The sequence below is a fragment of the Physcomitrium patens genome, chromosome 14 (genome assembly GCF_059467195.1).
Source record: "Physcomitrium patens ecotype Gransden chromosome 14, ASM5946719v1, whole genome shotgun sequence".
In the NCBI taxonomy this organism is placed as follows: domain Eukaryota; kingdom Viridiplantae; phylum Streptophyta; class Bryopsida; order Funariales; family Funariaceae; genus Physcomitrium; species Physcomitrium patens.
Genome location: NC_143423.1, coordinates 12,549,463 through 12,562,961, shown reverse-complemented (window position 1 = coordinate 12,562,961; position 13,499 = coordinate 12,549,463). Strand labels below are relative to the sequence as shown.

The 13,499-nt window shown below is 33.5% G+C and overlaps 1 protein-coding gene across 1 annotated transcript; it reads left to right on the top strand.

The window, feature by feature from the left end:
- Positions 1 to 3,619: 3,619 nt before the first annotated feature.
- LOC112291069 (expansin-A4) lies at positions 3,620 to 6,129 on the top strand. The gene has a single exon (XM_024538031.3). It carries the CDS (start codon positions 4,985 to 4,987, stop codon positions 5,768 to 5,770), a length of 786 nt encoding a protein of 261 aa, XP_024393799.1. The 5' UTR covers positions 3,620 to 4,984; the 3' UTR covers positions 5,771 to 6,129.
- The last annotated feature ends 7,370 nt before the right edge of the window (positions 6,130 to 13,499 follow it).

Sequence of the window (13,499 nt, the reverse complement as noted above, 5' to 3'; positions counted from 1 at the left end):
CATCTAATGAATGATGTTTTTTGAGAGTTTTTGGACGATTTTGTGGTATGTTATCTAGACGACATCTTGATCTATTCTAAGAATCCAAAAAAATATGAACTTCATGTTCGTCGTGTGTTACAAAAATTAAGAGATGCAGGACTCTATGCCAAGATAGAAAAGTGTGTATTCCACACTACTCAAGTTGATTTCTTAGGTTACATCATTTCGAATGATGGACTTATGATGGATCCTAAGAAAGTTCAAACTATTATAGACTGGAAGATCCCAAAAACGGTAAGAGATGTCCAATGTTTTTTGGGATTTGCCAACTACTATCGGATCTTCATCAAAGACTTCTCTCGAGTTGCAGCTCCACTTACACGTTTGACTTGTAAAGACAAACTCCAATGGAATCAAGAAGCGGAAGTTGCTTTTGAATCTTTAAAGACAACGTTTGTTTCTGCACCAATCTTGTATCATGTTGATTTTTCCAAAGCATTCTTTATGGAAACAGATGCATCAGACTTTGCTCTAGGTGCAGTTTTATCACAAATGGGAACAGATGACAAACTTCATCCAGTAGCCTTTCATTCAAGAAAATTCTTAGCAGCAGAAATCAATTATGAGATCCACGACAAAGAACTTCTTGCAATTATGGATTCTTTTCAAAAATGGCGTCATTATCTAGAAGGCGCTTCTAGTCCAATCACCGTGTATACGGATCATAAGAACCTCAAATATTTTATGTCAGCCCGCGTATTAAATCGTCGCCAAGCTCGTTGGAGCATGTCTTTATCAAAATTTGAGTTCATCATCACTTATCGGCTAGGAAAACAACAAGGTTTATCCGATGCCTTGTTTAGACGTTCTTATCTTGCACCAAAAGAAGGAGATGTAGCTTTTGAGCAACAAAGAACGGTTCTCTTGAAGCTGAAATAATTTTATCTTCAGGCAATAAAATCAACATTGACTGTTGATTTAACTTTCTTTAAGCAAGTCCAGTTAAGTATGTCTTCACACCCTCTTGTTCATGATATCAAGAACAATTCTTCTAAATCTCATGATCCATCTAAATTTGAATTCAAGAACAACCTACTCTATTTCGAAGGATGCCTATATGTTCTAGAAGGAGAAGCACGTTTACGTATTCTTCAAGCTCGTCACGACTTCCCAGCAGCAGGACATTTTGGATATAATAAGACTTTGGAGCTAATATCTAGGGATTTTTGGTGGCCTCAAATGTGGAAGGCAGTTAAAGATTTTGTACAATCATGTGAAGTTTGCTCAAGATCGAAAATTCCTCGTAATCGACCTTTTGGACTTCTTCAGCCATTACCCATTCCACAACAACCATAGTCTTCTATTTCTATGGACTTCATCACGGATCTTCCAATCTCAGGTTCTTATGACTCTATATTCGTGATAGTAGATCGTTTTACCAAGATGGCACATTTTGTACCATGTACAAAATCTATCACAGGTGAAGAAACAGCTAAGCTCTTTCTTAATAATATCTATCGCTATCATGGATTACCCAAGGATATTATATCAGATAGGGGAACTCAATTTGTATTAAGATTTTGGCGAACTCTTTTCAAGATTCTTAAAGTAGATATAAAACTATCTTCGGCATTCCATCCTCAAACTGATGGACAAACGGAGCGTGTTAATCAAGTTTTGGAGTAATATTTAAGATGTACCATTAATTACCAACAAGATGATTGGACAACTCTTTTGCCATTGGCAGAGTTTGCTTACAATAACACGGTACACTCTTCTACAAAACAAACATCTTTCTTTACTAATTATGATTATCATCCATGACTTGATACTTTTGACTTTTCAAAAGTTGATAATCCTACTGCGAAAGATTTGGCAATTCATTTATCAGAGCTACATGCAACGATGAAGGTGAAGTTAAAAGAGGCTCAAGAACAACAAAAGGCCAATGCGGATGTCTATCGAAAGGAACAACCATCATTCATCTTGGGTGATAAGGTACGGCTACTTCGTCACAATATCAAGACCACTCGTCCTTGTAACAAGTTGGACTATCGAAGGCTAGGACCATTTTCTATTCCTGTACAAATCAATCCAGTTGCATATCGTTTACATCTACCAGAGTCAATGAAAATCCATCAAGTATTCCACGTGTCTCTTCTTGAACCATACAAGACAGTGGACATACCAAGAAGACGACAAGCTCCACCTCATCCTATAGAAGTGGACAATAATGAAGAGTTTGAAGTAGAAGAAATCTTAGATTCAAGGCGGCGCCGAAATAAATTAGAATATCTTATCCATTGGCACAGATATGATATTAGTGAACGCACATGGGAGCCAATAAAGAATCTTACAAATGCAGCAAAGGCGGTGGAGGCTTTTCATCGATGACATCCATCAAAATCAAGATGAAAACCTTCTTTATAAAAAGAAACAACATCTAGGCAAGATAACATTCTACTTTCAATTCTTGTTCGTAGCTTCGTTGTAGTAGTGGCGCTTAGGAGATGGAGAACCAACAACCAGCGGATTCAACTCAAGAGCCTTCATTTGCTGACCTACCGGACGAGACATTACGATTGTCACAAACTTCAAGACGACACAATCGAGATGAAGATCTTCAAGAATGACATGTTCTTCCTCGAATAGATGGTGAGATACAACGCGTTTGGTATCATGATTTGGAAAGGGACTCCCGATGTTTGGTGATTTTGCTAGAGGTAGGAACAACTCCTGATGGTGTTCCAAATATTCTATTCGAAGGAAGTTACGAAGGCCTCAACAATGATCAAAGAACTGGGTGGTCTTCCCGCCCTGGTATGGGACACTACCGATGATTGAGAGGCCCTATCAATCATCTTCGAAGAGAACAAAGATCAGAGTATGTGGCGAATACAATTCGTCGCATCATAGATTTCCTCAACATATGATGACCGCTCCTTGTGGAACTCGTCCCTAGAAGGGGGGGTAATGTCATGGCCATAATCATGTAAGCTAGTAATTACAGATAGAAATAGGTAGAAGTAAGTAAAAGTAGATAAAAGTAAGTTAATTCTATAATATTTAATATGGAAGCTTCCTAAAAACTTCCTAGACGCTGCTTTGATTTCATAGATGTCTTTAATTGAATTTTTGGATTAGGAACGTGGTCAACAAGTTGGCCATGTGCCACACATGTTGTTAGCTTGAAGATCAAGCTAACTATGTGGCCTACACGTAGAAAAACTTGCCTTGTAAGTCAAGGCATGTGTCCTACAAAGTCAACACATATTAGAGGTCCTATAGAACGTCGCCACGTAGCCCCTAGTTAGATAGTATATATAGAGACAAGAGTGAAGGCTTCTTCACTCTTGTCAACTCCTTTCTTGCTTCTAGTCTAGTTTCAAGGGTCTCTAGCTTTTTTGTCTTTTGGCAATAGCCATTCCAGTTCCTCTTTTAATATATATACTTGTTTATATATATTTTGTTACCTCTCTTTGAGTGAAGGCTCACTTGTCTGAATTGTTTTTTCATCGAGTTCTTGTCCTTGACAAATGGTCAATGTAGATGCCTATTGCAAAAATCAACATTAATTCATTTTGATAACAAGGTTTTGTTATTGTATTGTTTTCAAGACTAATAGCTCTTATGAAAAGTTAATTTATTATATATATAGACCATTTTTTTATGAATAAATTAATTTAGAGTTTTTTTTAATTATACATATTGGATTCTATGAATACAAAGGATATACCACAAAAAAAATAAAAGATGGATGTTTATAGAATCCAATATCTCAAAACCAAGGTATTTTGTACATTATTGAAGTTTTAAGACTATCATTATAAAGTTGAACTATATTTTTGTCATGAAACTAAAACCCTATTATTTTATTTTTAAATTTTAAATTTATTTATATTAAAATAATATATGTTATATAGTTCTAAAAATTATCTAAATAACCATGTTTAAGGTTTTTTCTATTTTTTTTGGATCATTATGTTTTATGCTAATGTGATGTAAAAAATTTAAATACATTTTCAAAAAATTCTAATTTTTTTACACTATATGTATATAAATATATATTATAATATATTTAATAAAAAATTCTAATACTACCTTAAACATTTATGAGCTGCAAGAGTTCTTCCTGGAAACAAAAGTATCATGTACATTGAGTGCTGTTGTGTATGACAGGAGAGAGAGAAAAAAAAAAGAAAAAAAAGAAAAAAAGAAAAGAAAAAAGGTTTAAAGCAAGAGTGATGGTTGCAAAGTGGGATTGTGAGGTAGCCCCTGAACAAAATTCAACACCCATGCCAACGGGAGGAATGGGTTCTGAGTTCCCACCCTACCGCCCTCCAACTGCCCGGCCTCCAACCTGCCCGCCCCCCTGGTTCCCCTACGTTCTCCCCTCCGTTCCCAAAAATCCGATCGGCGGTTGAGATTGCATCTGAGCAGCAGCTGCGATCCGACGGCCAACGACGGCGGAGCCAGTCGATTGAATAGAGAGTTACTGCGACACGAAGTGACGAGGGGATGCAACCAGGGTTTCTAATACAAGGAGTGACGTGACTTGCCGAATGCGCCGGGTTGGCTGGAAATCAGCCTGCTTCTCCGAGCTCAATATGCACTGTTCAGACGAAGCCTGACAGCCTTGGCAACTGGGGGAAGACAATTTGCTTTTACCAGTATGCGCCCGCCAAATGCTTCGGAACCTGCACTTGTTATAGTTAGATGGATGAACTATTCTACGAATACTGGCCAGAAATCGTAGGAGAAATCGCATCGTCCAGGAGAAATGCGGTGGTGGTATAAGTGCAGCGCCGAAGACGATAGTCCTTACATTCCCGCTGCATCTGATGTATTAGGCCGTGAGCTCCCTTCGATCCCTCCACTTGCAGGACCAAGTTCATGTACCATCTCATCCTGATGAGCGCACCACAGAAACCGAGTCTGTAGACTTCGTCCCCACTCAGACACAGCTTCGCATCTCGGCTAAGACCAGCTCTAACACGTCGTCATGAGGACCCCGGGCGCTGCATCCACCATGAAGGTCGCAGCTTGCATTGGCATGGCCGCCTTGATGGCGCTGAGCGTCCTGCCTTGCGTGGTGGGAGCGCCGTACGGGTGGAACGAGGCGCACATCACGTACTATGGAACAGCTAATGGCGGGGGCACGCAGGGAGGCGCCTGCGGGTATCCGAACACCTTTGCGATGGGATACGGGGCGATGACCGCAGCGTTGAGTTATCCTCTGTTCCAGGGGGGAAAGGCATGCGGCGGGTGCTATCAGTTGCGGTGCAAGTGGGTGACGCCAACCCGAACCGTGCACAACTGGTGCTGGAGCTACTCTCGCACCATCACCGTGACCGCAACAAACTCGTGCCCTCCAGGGTCGCACGGAGGTTGGTGCAACTGGAGACCTCACTTCGACTTGCCAATGCCTGCTTTCCTGACGCTGGCACGGCGTGAGGGAGGAGTGGCTCCGGTGTATTACAGGAAGGTCCGGTGTGCGAAGCGCGGCGGAATTCGGTTCACCATCGGAGGCAACCCGTACTTCTTGATGATCCTGATTCACAACGTGGGAGGGGCGGGCGATTTGAAGGCAGTGAAGGTCAGGGGAGGAAACGGATATTGGGTGCCCATGTGGCGCAACTGGGGCGCGCTGTGGACATGCAAAACGAGGATGAGCGGAGCACTGTCTTTCCAGATTACGACGGGCGACGGGCGCACTTTGACGACTTACAAAGCCGTGGGCGGGTACTGGAGGTTCGGACAGACCTGGGAAGGATCCCAGTTCAGGTAGGTAGATTGTAGCGGACCTCGAAGCCGAGCGCAGCGTCGGTAGCAACAGTCGCTGTGATTGGTGGGAACATGGCGGCGCTCCGCGGTCCGAGATGGGCGTGCGAAAACTGGCCGGCCATCCGTCCGTGTGAAGCGGATCTTGCAGTCCCCATCGACGAGACGACAACGTGTGGAGATGTAGAATTTAAGTGTATCGTGAGTGTTCATTCTTGGAAGCTCGAGCAGGTAGAACGTTTGAGGGGAATCCTTGGAAGTAGGGAGTTCTGCAGAGCGATTGTAAAAGGATTAAATGATTGGGTACTTGATCTCGTATTCAGGGACATGTATCTGGAATAAAACAGTCAAGCACCTTTATTTGAATACAGAAGTTTGGAAGAGTCGATTGAAGCTTTGTATTGTCGCGTATGGACGTGGATGCCGCAGCTAAGTTTGCCTTGCCGCGTGCTGAGGGGTAGTATGGTGATTAGCACACGGAGATGGCACTGGTCGATGCAAAGTTTTATACGCTGAGTGCCGTTGATGGCAGGCAAGTTGTGTGAGAGTCCTCCACATTGGAGCTCGTTTGATATGTGATCGCATTGGAATCGTGCGCTTGTCAAGTCCCATTTGCCGGTCATGCCACAGTGATTGAATTTCTGGACCGGAAGCTTTGCAGTGTCAGGAACTTCTGAGGAGGTATATTTTTGTCCAAACACACAGGTGTTGCATCATCCCACAAATCGTCTCTATTGAGGGAACCGAGAACTGGATCGCAGACGTCGGCAACGATCTGCACAGAGATTGCATGGGTATCGTGGTTGGGGAAATATGATAGGAAATTGAAGCCGCTATCCTCAGCGTCATGCACAACACGAGTACCATTGCATTGCAGATCCCACTTTTCTAGCCCCACAGGTGTCAAATCTCACAAACTGTGAAAGCCAGGGCTGTCAGTGGGACATGAGCATCAGATAGCAAAGGCTGCGGTGGCTTTATCCGTCGTGGCAAGATGGAAGACGCAATGCACGAGAGGACCCTGGTTAGCACCGGGAATGCAGTATTTCGTGCTTCAGACACGCCTTCGTAACGTGTGCAAACCTCTGTGCATCCGGCAAGGTGGGACAATCGGAGCAATTCAGATTGGCATGTGGCCAGCGTTGATTGAGCGGGAACTGGTCCAGCTTCGTTTCCACTCGCAAACCTTGTGTTTCTGCGCTGCCGTAGTCTTCCCAAAACGATGGAAGTGGGAAAGATCCCGGCAGCATGAGACTGAATTCTCGCTTGAATCCCTGGCATTGCAGGCAGTTCGGGGACGGAGGCCAACTGTCTCCAAAACCCAGAATCCTTCCTCCGACTGCAGAAGTAACATGGGTCTTCAAGGAAGCAAAGGGTGCCGAGCAATGTGTGAACTTGTTTTTTTGGGGGGATCAGAAAGGAGTATACCCCTGTGCTATTATTTGGTAAATCGAGGGGAAGCAACTGCAGGATTGCTTTGTGCTGCAGGGAGAAGAATTAGGGGTCTACAGCGAGGCGGATTACACGGCAGGCGGGTGAAAGTTCCAGTGAACCCTGGTATCGATTCTGGCAAGACAATTTGAGTGGTTGATATGCCATCAAATTGTAGAACTGATTGATCCGGTATGTTGGGATTTTATCAGTCGATTTTTATTTCAGATCTTGAACTAATGGCGTTTTGCCATGTTCTAGGAGACTATGCTTATATGTGTAGGGATTGTTTATAGTTGTTGTGAGTATGTTGTCGTAACTAAAGTGTCTATTTATTCTCGTAGTGTTCTCAGACCAGCTTTGATGATGAGAGATTTTGAAGAGATATTTATTTTATTTCTTTATTTTATTTAATTTTTGGAAATTTTGCTATGTGATACTAAGAATTCTAATTTTACTTACATATCTAAGGTAGTGGTCATGTAATTATTCTCCAAACCTGGAGATAATACGTGAAGGTGCATATGAGGTATTGTTTTTGGTAACAACCAGGCAAGATTAGCATGCTAAACATAAAAGTTTCAATATTTATGGGTACCAGAAAGTTTTTCACATTAACCTTTCTGGATGTTGCATATTTACATACTTAATTTGAATGCTTTGAATTGTGTGTATAATATTCACAAAGTAAATTCACACAAGTTTAATTCCTCTATATAGTTATGTATTATTGATAGTTTTGTTTCTTATGTGAAAAGATTTTATTTCTAAGGCTAATAGATGAAAATCAGATAGTTATGTTTTCTACAGTAACAAATTTTCTATTAACTATGTATGTTTCCTTTGATTTCATGATCTATATGTGATTAATGTTTTTAAATTTTTTTTTTAATTTTGTATTATAACAATAATTCTAACCATCTGTTTAATACTACATGATTTTACAAAGTTGAGCAAATCACGACAAAAAAAATCCACGTCAAGAAATTGTCATACCTTAAATTTTAGCTAATATAAATTTAATCATAATTTTTTTTTATAATGTTTCAGTTAATAAAGTAACATTACAACAACCATTTATTAAAAAGAAGCTAATTTATTTATGTTTATTAAATTCATGTGATGATATTTTATTTAGTTCTATTTGGCAATATCTTAGAAGCTATATTCCAACTCATTTATTTGGATTACAATATATTTTGGTAGATATCAAAAATAGCAACTAGCATTAAGTAAAGTATTAAACTGCATTATTAGATTTATTTCAGTCAATTAGTAAAATATAAATATAAATTTTATGAGAAAATTTACATGCATGATTTAATAAAAACATTAAGTATCTTTAATAAATTAACAATGGAACATATACCTTTCTAATGCTTCGTGAAAGTGCACATAATGCTTTTTGATCTGAGTAGTAGGATTAATTAACATTCTGATTATGATATAATGTCATTGGTAGAATCTACTTTGGTGGCGGCATAGTTGTGTCCATTTTTTTAAAAAATATTTAATATAGATGAACATTCATACATAAACAAAATTGCACAAAACTTAAATTAGAAATTGAAGTGACAAAGAATTAGCATGTTTTTTTTTTATCAACTATTTCATTCAAAAGAATAATCTACAATAAGAGAATACTACAAAGAATACAAAATTTGGATATAATTTAATTATTTGGATATTATAAATTTATTTTTTTTATTTTTTATCAATAGATTTTGAAATTATATTTTTAATAAAATATACTTAAAATATGGTATAATATAAGTTCATCTAAAACTTAATTATTATAATACTTTGTTTTGTAATATACTTTTGTAAATATTGGTACTTCTTAGATATTAAAAGTCATAATCTTTTTGATTTTGTGAAAGAGTTTTAATGTTTTATTACATGATAAACTAAAGAAAAAAAACACCTTGTTGGTAGTATAAAAGTTTTTATGTAATAAGTTTCTTTTGAAAGACCAAATATAATGAATTGTCTAGCAACAAAATGCATTGTTGAATTTTTACTATAGAAGAATTGATTGTCATGCAACCATATTTTTGGCATAAAGCCTTCTTAGATAAAAATTTAAAAATAAATAAATATAAGATAAGTAAATTTTTGTGAGATGCTTTTTACAAAAAGTCAATAATGGTATATTGTTTTAAAATTTAAGAATAATTTCCTTCTTACCTTGTTTTATATTTATAAAAAGTTGCTCATTACTCAAATTATATTATGAAAGATAAAACTGAACTTAGTTTTGAGAATAACTCAACAATGACTTGAGAATTATATTAAATCATGCTTGACTATATTCTTGGGTTGTGATAAAATATTATATATATATATATATAAAGAATATTTAGTTTTGAGAATAACTCAAAACTGAACTTAGTTTTGAGAATAACTCAACAATGACTTGAGAATTATATTAAATCATGCTTGACTATATTCTTGGGTTGTGAAAAAATATTATCTATATATATATATATATATATACATATATATAATGAAATTCGTTGTGAAAGATGTTGAAGTCTTCTTTTCTTTATTTTATTTTATTTTATTTTTTTTCCTCTTAAAGTGGACTGTTTAGAATTCTATAACAATGATGGTAGAAGTTATTTAAAAATTATTAAAATTTTACCTATTTACAGAATTAGTATATGCTTGAATAAAACTTTGAAATTTTTAACTTGATCTTTGAGCTATTTATACATTAAATAAATAGTATCATGTGTGAATCAACAATAACAGTTAAAATTTATAACTCAATAACATTAAATTAAGTAAATTTAATCCAATGTACTCTTTAAAAAGTTGAATTAAGCATATAATAATATAAAATATTAATAGAAAATTTATAAAAAAAAGTAGTTTTAAAATAAAAACACATTAATAGAATCATAATTATGTTATTTTTAGAATAATACAATTATTATGTATAATTCATCAAATAAAAAACTATAACAATTGTTTTTAATATTCATGTGAAATAACAATGTCCTATCAAATCTATTGGAATTTTTTTTTTTTTTTTTAGAGTCTAAGAATAAGTAAATAAAGGATGTGTAAAACAAATTAACACATAAGATATAAGATTTTAGAGCCTATATTATAATCTTTATTTATTAAAGATAACACCCAACATGAATGTCATTTGGATTGCAATGTCTTGTAGAAATGGTCTTTATTGTTATTTCTTTTATTGGAGTATCTTATGATGTAATCTAATCTAAATTCAAAACCAATATTTTTCTTTTGACATATTTAAAAATAAAAATGCTGAAAATACTTATGAAATATTTAAAACACGTACTTTTATATGTTTTACTTGCTAATATATATAAAAAGTAATTTCTATAGCATTTAATTTGTAATATAATTACCAATACATTGAAAACATACTAATATAGATTTTCAATGGAAAGATTGCATTTTATTGATCCTAATGTAGGTGAGATATTCTATCTCAAGATTTTATTCATTTTTATTTGAGGACCTGAATCTTTTAAAAAATTGGAAAAAAAATAATAAAAAAAATTAAGAGTTTAATTCTTTATTTTAAACTTTATGTGTAGATTTGATATTATTAAAAGACAAAAAAATAAAAAAATAAAAAAAATAGATGCAATTTCTTGAAGAAGCAAAAAAAATAAAAGATTAAAAAAAATCACAAACATTATTAGCTATTATTTTGCTTTAATGCACACCATCATATCTTGCAAATTTATGTAATTAATTCTAGAAAAGTAACTGAGATGATTTATGCTACTAATTAATTTATAGACGTATGATAAAAATAAAAATAAAACCTCCAAAAGATGACATTTCATATATTTAAAATATATATATATATATATATATATATATTATTTCCTCATTTTTATTTTTATATAATTACTATTATATTAATTAGAGTTTTTTGACAAATTCTTCTTGTAGTTATGAAAGAGGGCAAAAGAATATTATAGGTGCTTCTATTCAATATTTTGGAAATACAATAAGGAATATGAATTTCAGTTTTATTTATTTATTTTCTCAAAAAAAGAAATACAAAAATACCTCAAAATGATTCTTTTAGAAACTATTTTAATTTTGATCATAAAAATAAATTTTTTCATATTATTATTATTTTTATTTGGTAAAACATTTCTTATGTATTGATGAAATTGTATGTGATAAAACATTAGAATTTGTTTATGCATAATTTATCTATGATAAAATATAATATCCTTGCTAATCACATGATTGTACATTCAAGTATAGAATCTTAAATCAAAGCATTTTATACAAGATTGAAGTTAAAGAGATGCACACAAATAATTATTTAATAAATTAGTCTATTTTTAAGCATAAAAAATGATGTTGATGGTATCAATAATTAAGTTTTTAAAACATTTCTTACAAATTTTTAATTTTTTAAATATATATATATATATATATATATTCAATTATTAAAAAAGATAAAGTAAATAATAGAAATTTGTATCTAAATATAATATTTTAAATTGTTGGAGTCAAATAGAATATTTCAATTAAAGTTGGAACTCAAAATTTGTTGCCTTATTATGTCGTTATGGTCTGCTCATTAATTGTTGCTTAGTTGTTATAAGACTTATAGATCATTTAGATTAAAAAAAGACCACTAAATAGATATTATAAGGACCAATTTAATTTTCTTTCAAGAATAATAATATTATTTTTATTATAAAAAAATATTTTAAATTGCAACAATGGAAATTTCTCAAATAACTTACATAAGCAATAACCATCAATAATTTCCAAAGATAATCATTATAGTTTGTTGGTACAAATCTTTAAACTTTAATTTTTATTGATAGGCAATTGTGTGTAGCTCTATCTTGATGTACTTCTTTAGATGTATTAGAGTTATTTATTTAAATAATATTAAAAATAAAACTATTACTACTAGTATAATATATTAGAGTTATTTATTTAAATAATATTAAAAATAAAACTATTACTACTAGTATAGTGTATCTTGAAATACTAATAAAGTGACTAAATCATAAATGCAATTCGGACTCATAAGTAGACTTAGAATGTTATTTTCTTACAACTTTTTATATATAAGTATAAGTTATAACAAAAAAATACAATGAAATACAATAACATGTTTTTTTTTTTTTTTTTTTTTTTTTGTTTTTTGATATTTTTGTGGATAAGAATTTTCATTAAAAGTTAAAGTATAAATAATCCAAACACTATTTGTATAAGATGTATGTAATCTATTAGGATACATTATGTGCACTATGGCAATTGTTTTGACTAATGTGTGGATATATACTAAGACCAAGTATTAATAATTATTAAAATGAAAAACAAAACTATTTGTTGTAATTTTTAAGGATTTGAAAATTAAGAATTAATTATTTAAAATTTTAAAATAGTTGTAGATTATAGTTTTTTTTAGAATTAAGACTAACAATGTATACAAAGTATAGAATATACCATCTTTCTACCTCCATCTTGGCAATGATGATTGTTTTATTTTTATCAACATATTTTTTTGTATTATTGCAATGCTACAACATTACAATGCATATATTCTCTTGATATTGCACTTTTTGCAGTACCTCTAATTTTTATCACATGAATTTTGGATGTAGTTCTCAAAGTCACTTTTTTCTTTGTCACTTTTGACTTGCAATAGTGTTCAACTTCTAGAGACACTAGGCACTTGAAATCAAACAGTTGAGTGTTGAGCACATTTTAACTATGCACAAATCATGAAAACCATCTAGAAATTAGGTTATTTCTTTGATTTACTCAATCCATATTCATGTGATTGTATTGATAATGCACAAGAGGATGATTGTATTGAAATAAATTACATGCTTATATATGTATGAAACAATAAAATATATAGAAGCGATATTGCTCTATAAAGAAATATTACAATATATGAGATGACTAGAGTAGTTTGTACTAGGATGCTGATGTAATCATATTACACCGCTTATTAAGCCAATTGAGAGAGTTTTAATCTCAAAAGATGGATTAATTGGATGAATTCTATCCACTAAGGACAAGACATTCTAATATTCTTTGTTGAATTTTCAATTAAATAACAATAATTGAGTTTTTTGATGGACCATTGTGAGGTAAATAAACCTCCATTAGTTGGAAGTTTATTCTAGTTTACAACAAGTGAATTACTATGTAGTTTTTTTAGAAGTTGTAGCTATTATTCAAATCTTAATCAATGACTCTTTACACCTCTTAAATCAACCTAGCAATCAAGCAAAACCTTTACTACTTACTCACACTTAAAATAATAAATC

Excerpts from the sequence above, each read along its gene's own strand:
- LOC112291069 (XM_024538031.3), top strand. The coding sequence starts at position 4,985 with ATGAGGACCCCGGGCGCTGCATCCACCATGAAGGTCGCAGCTTGCATT.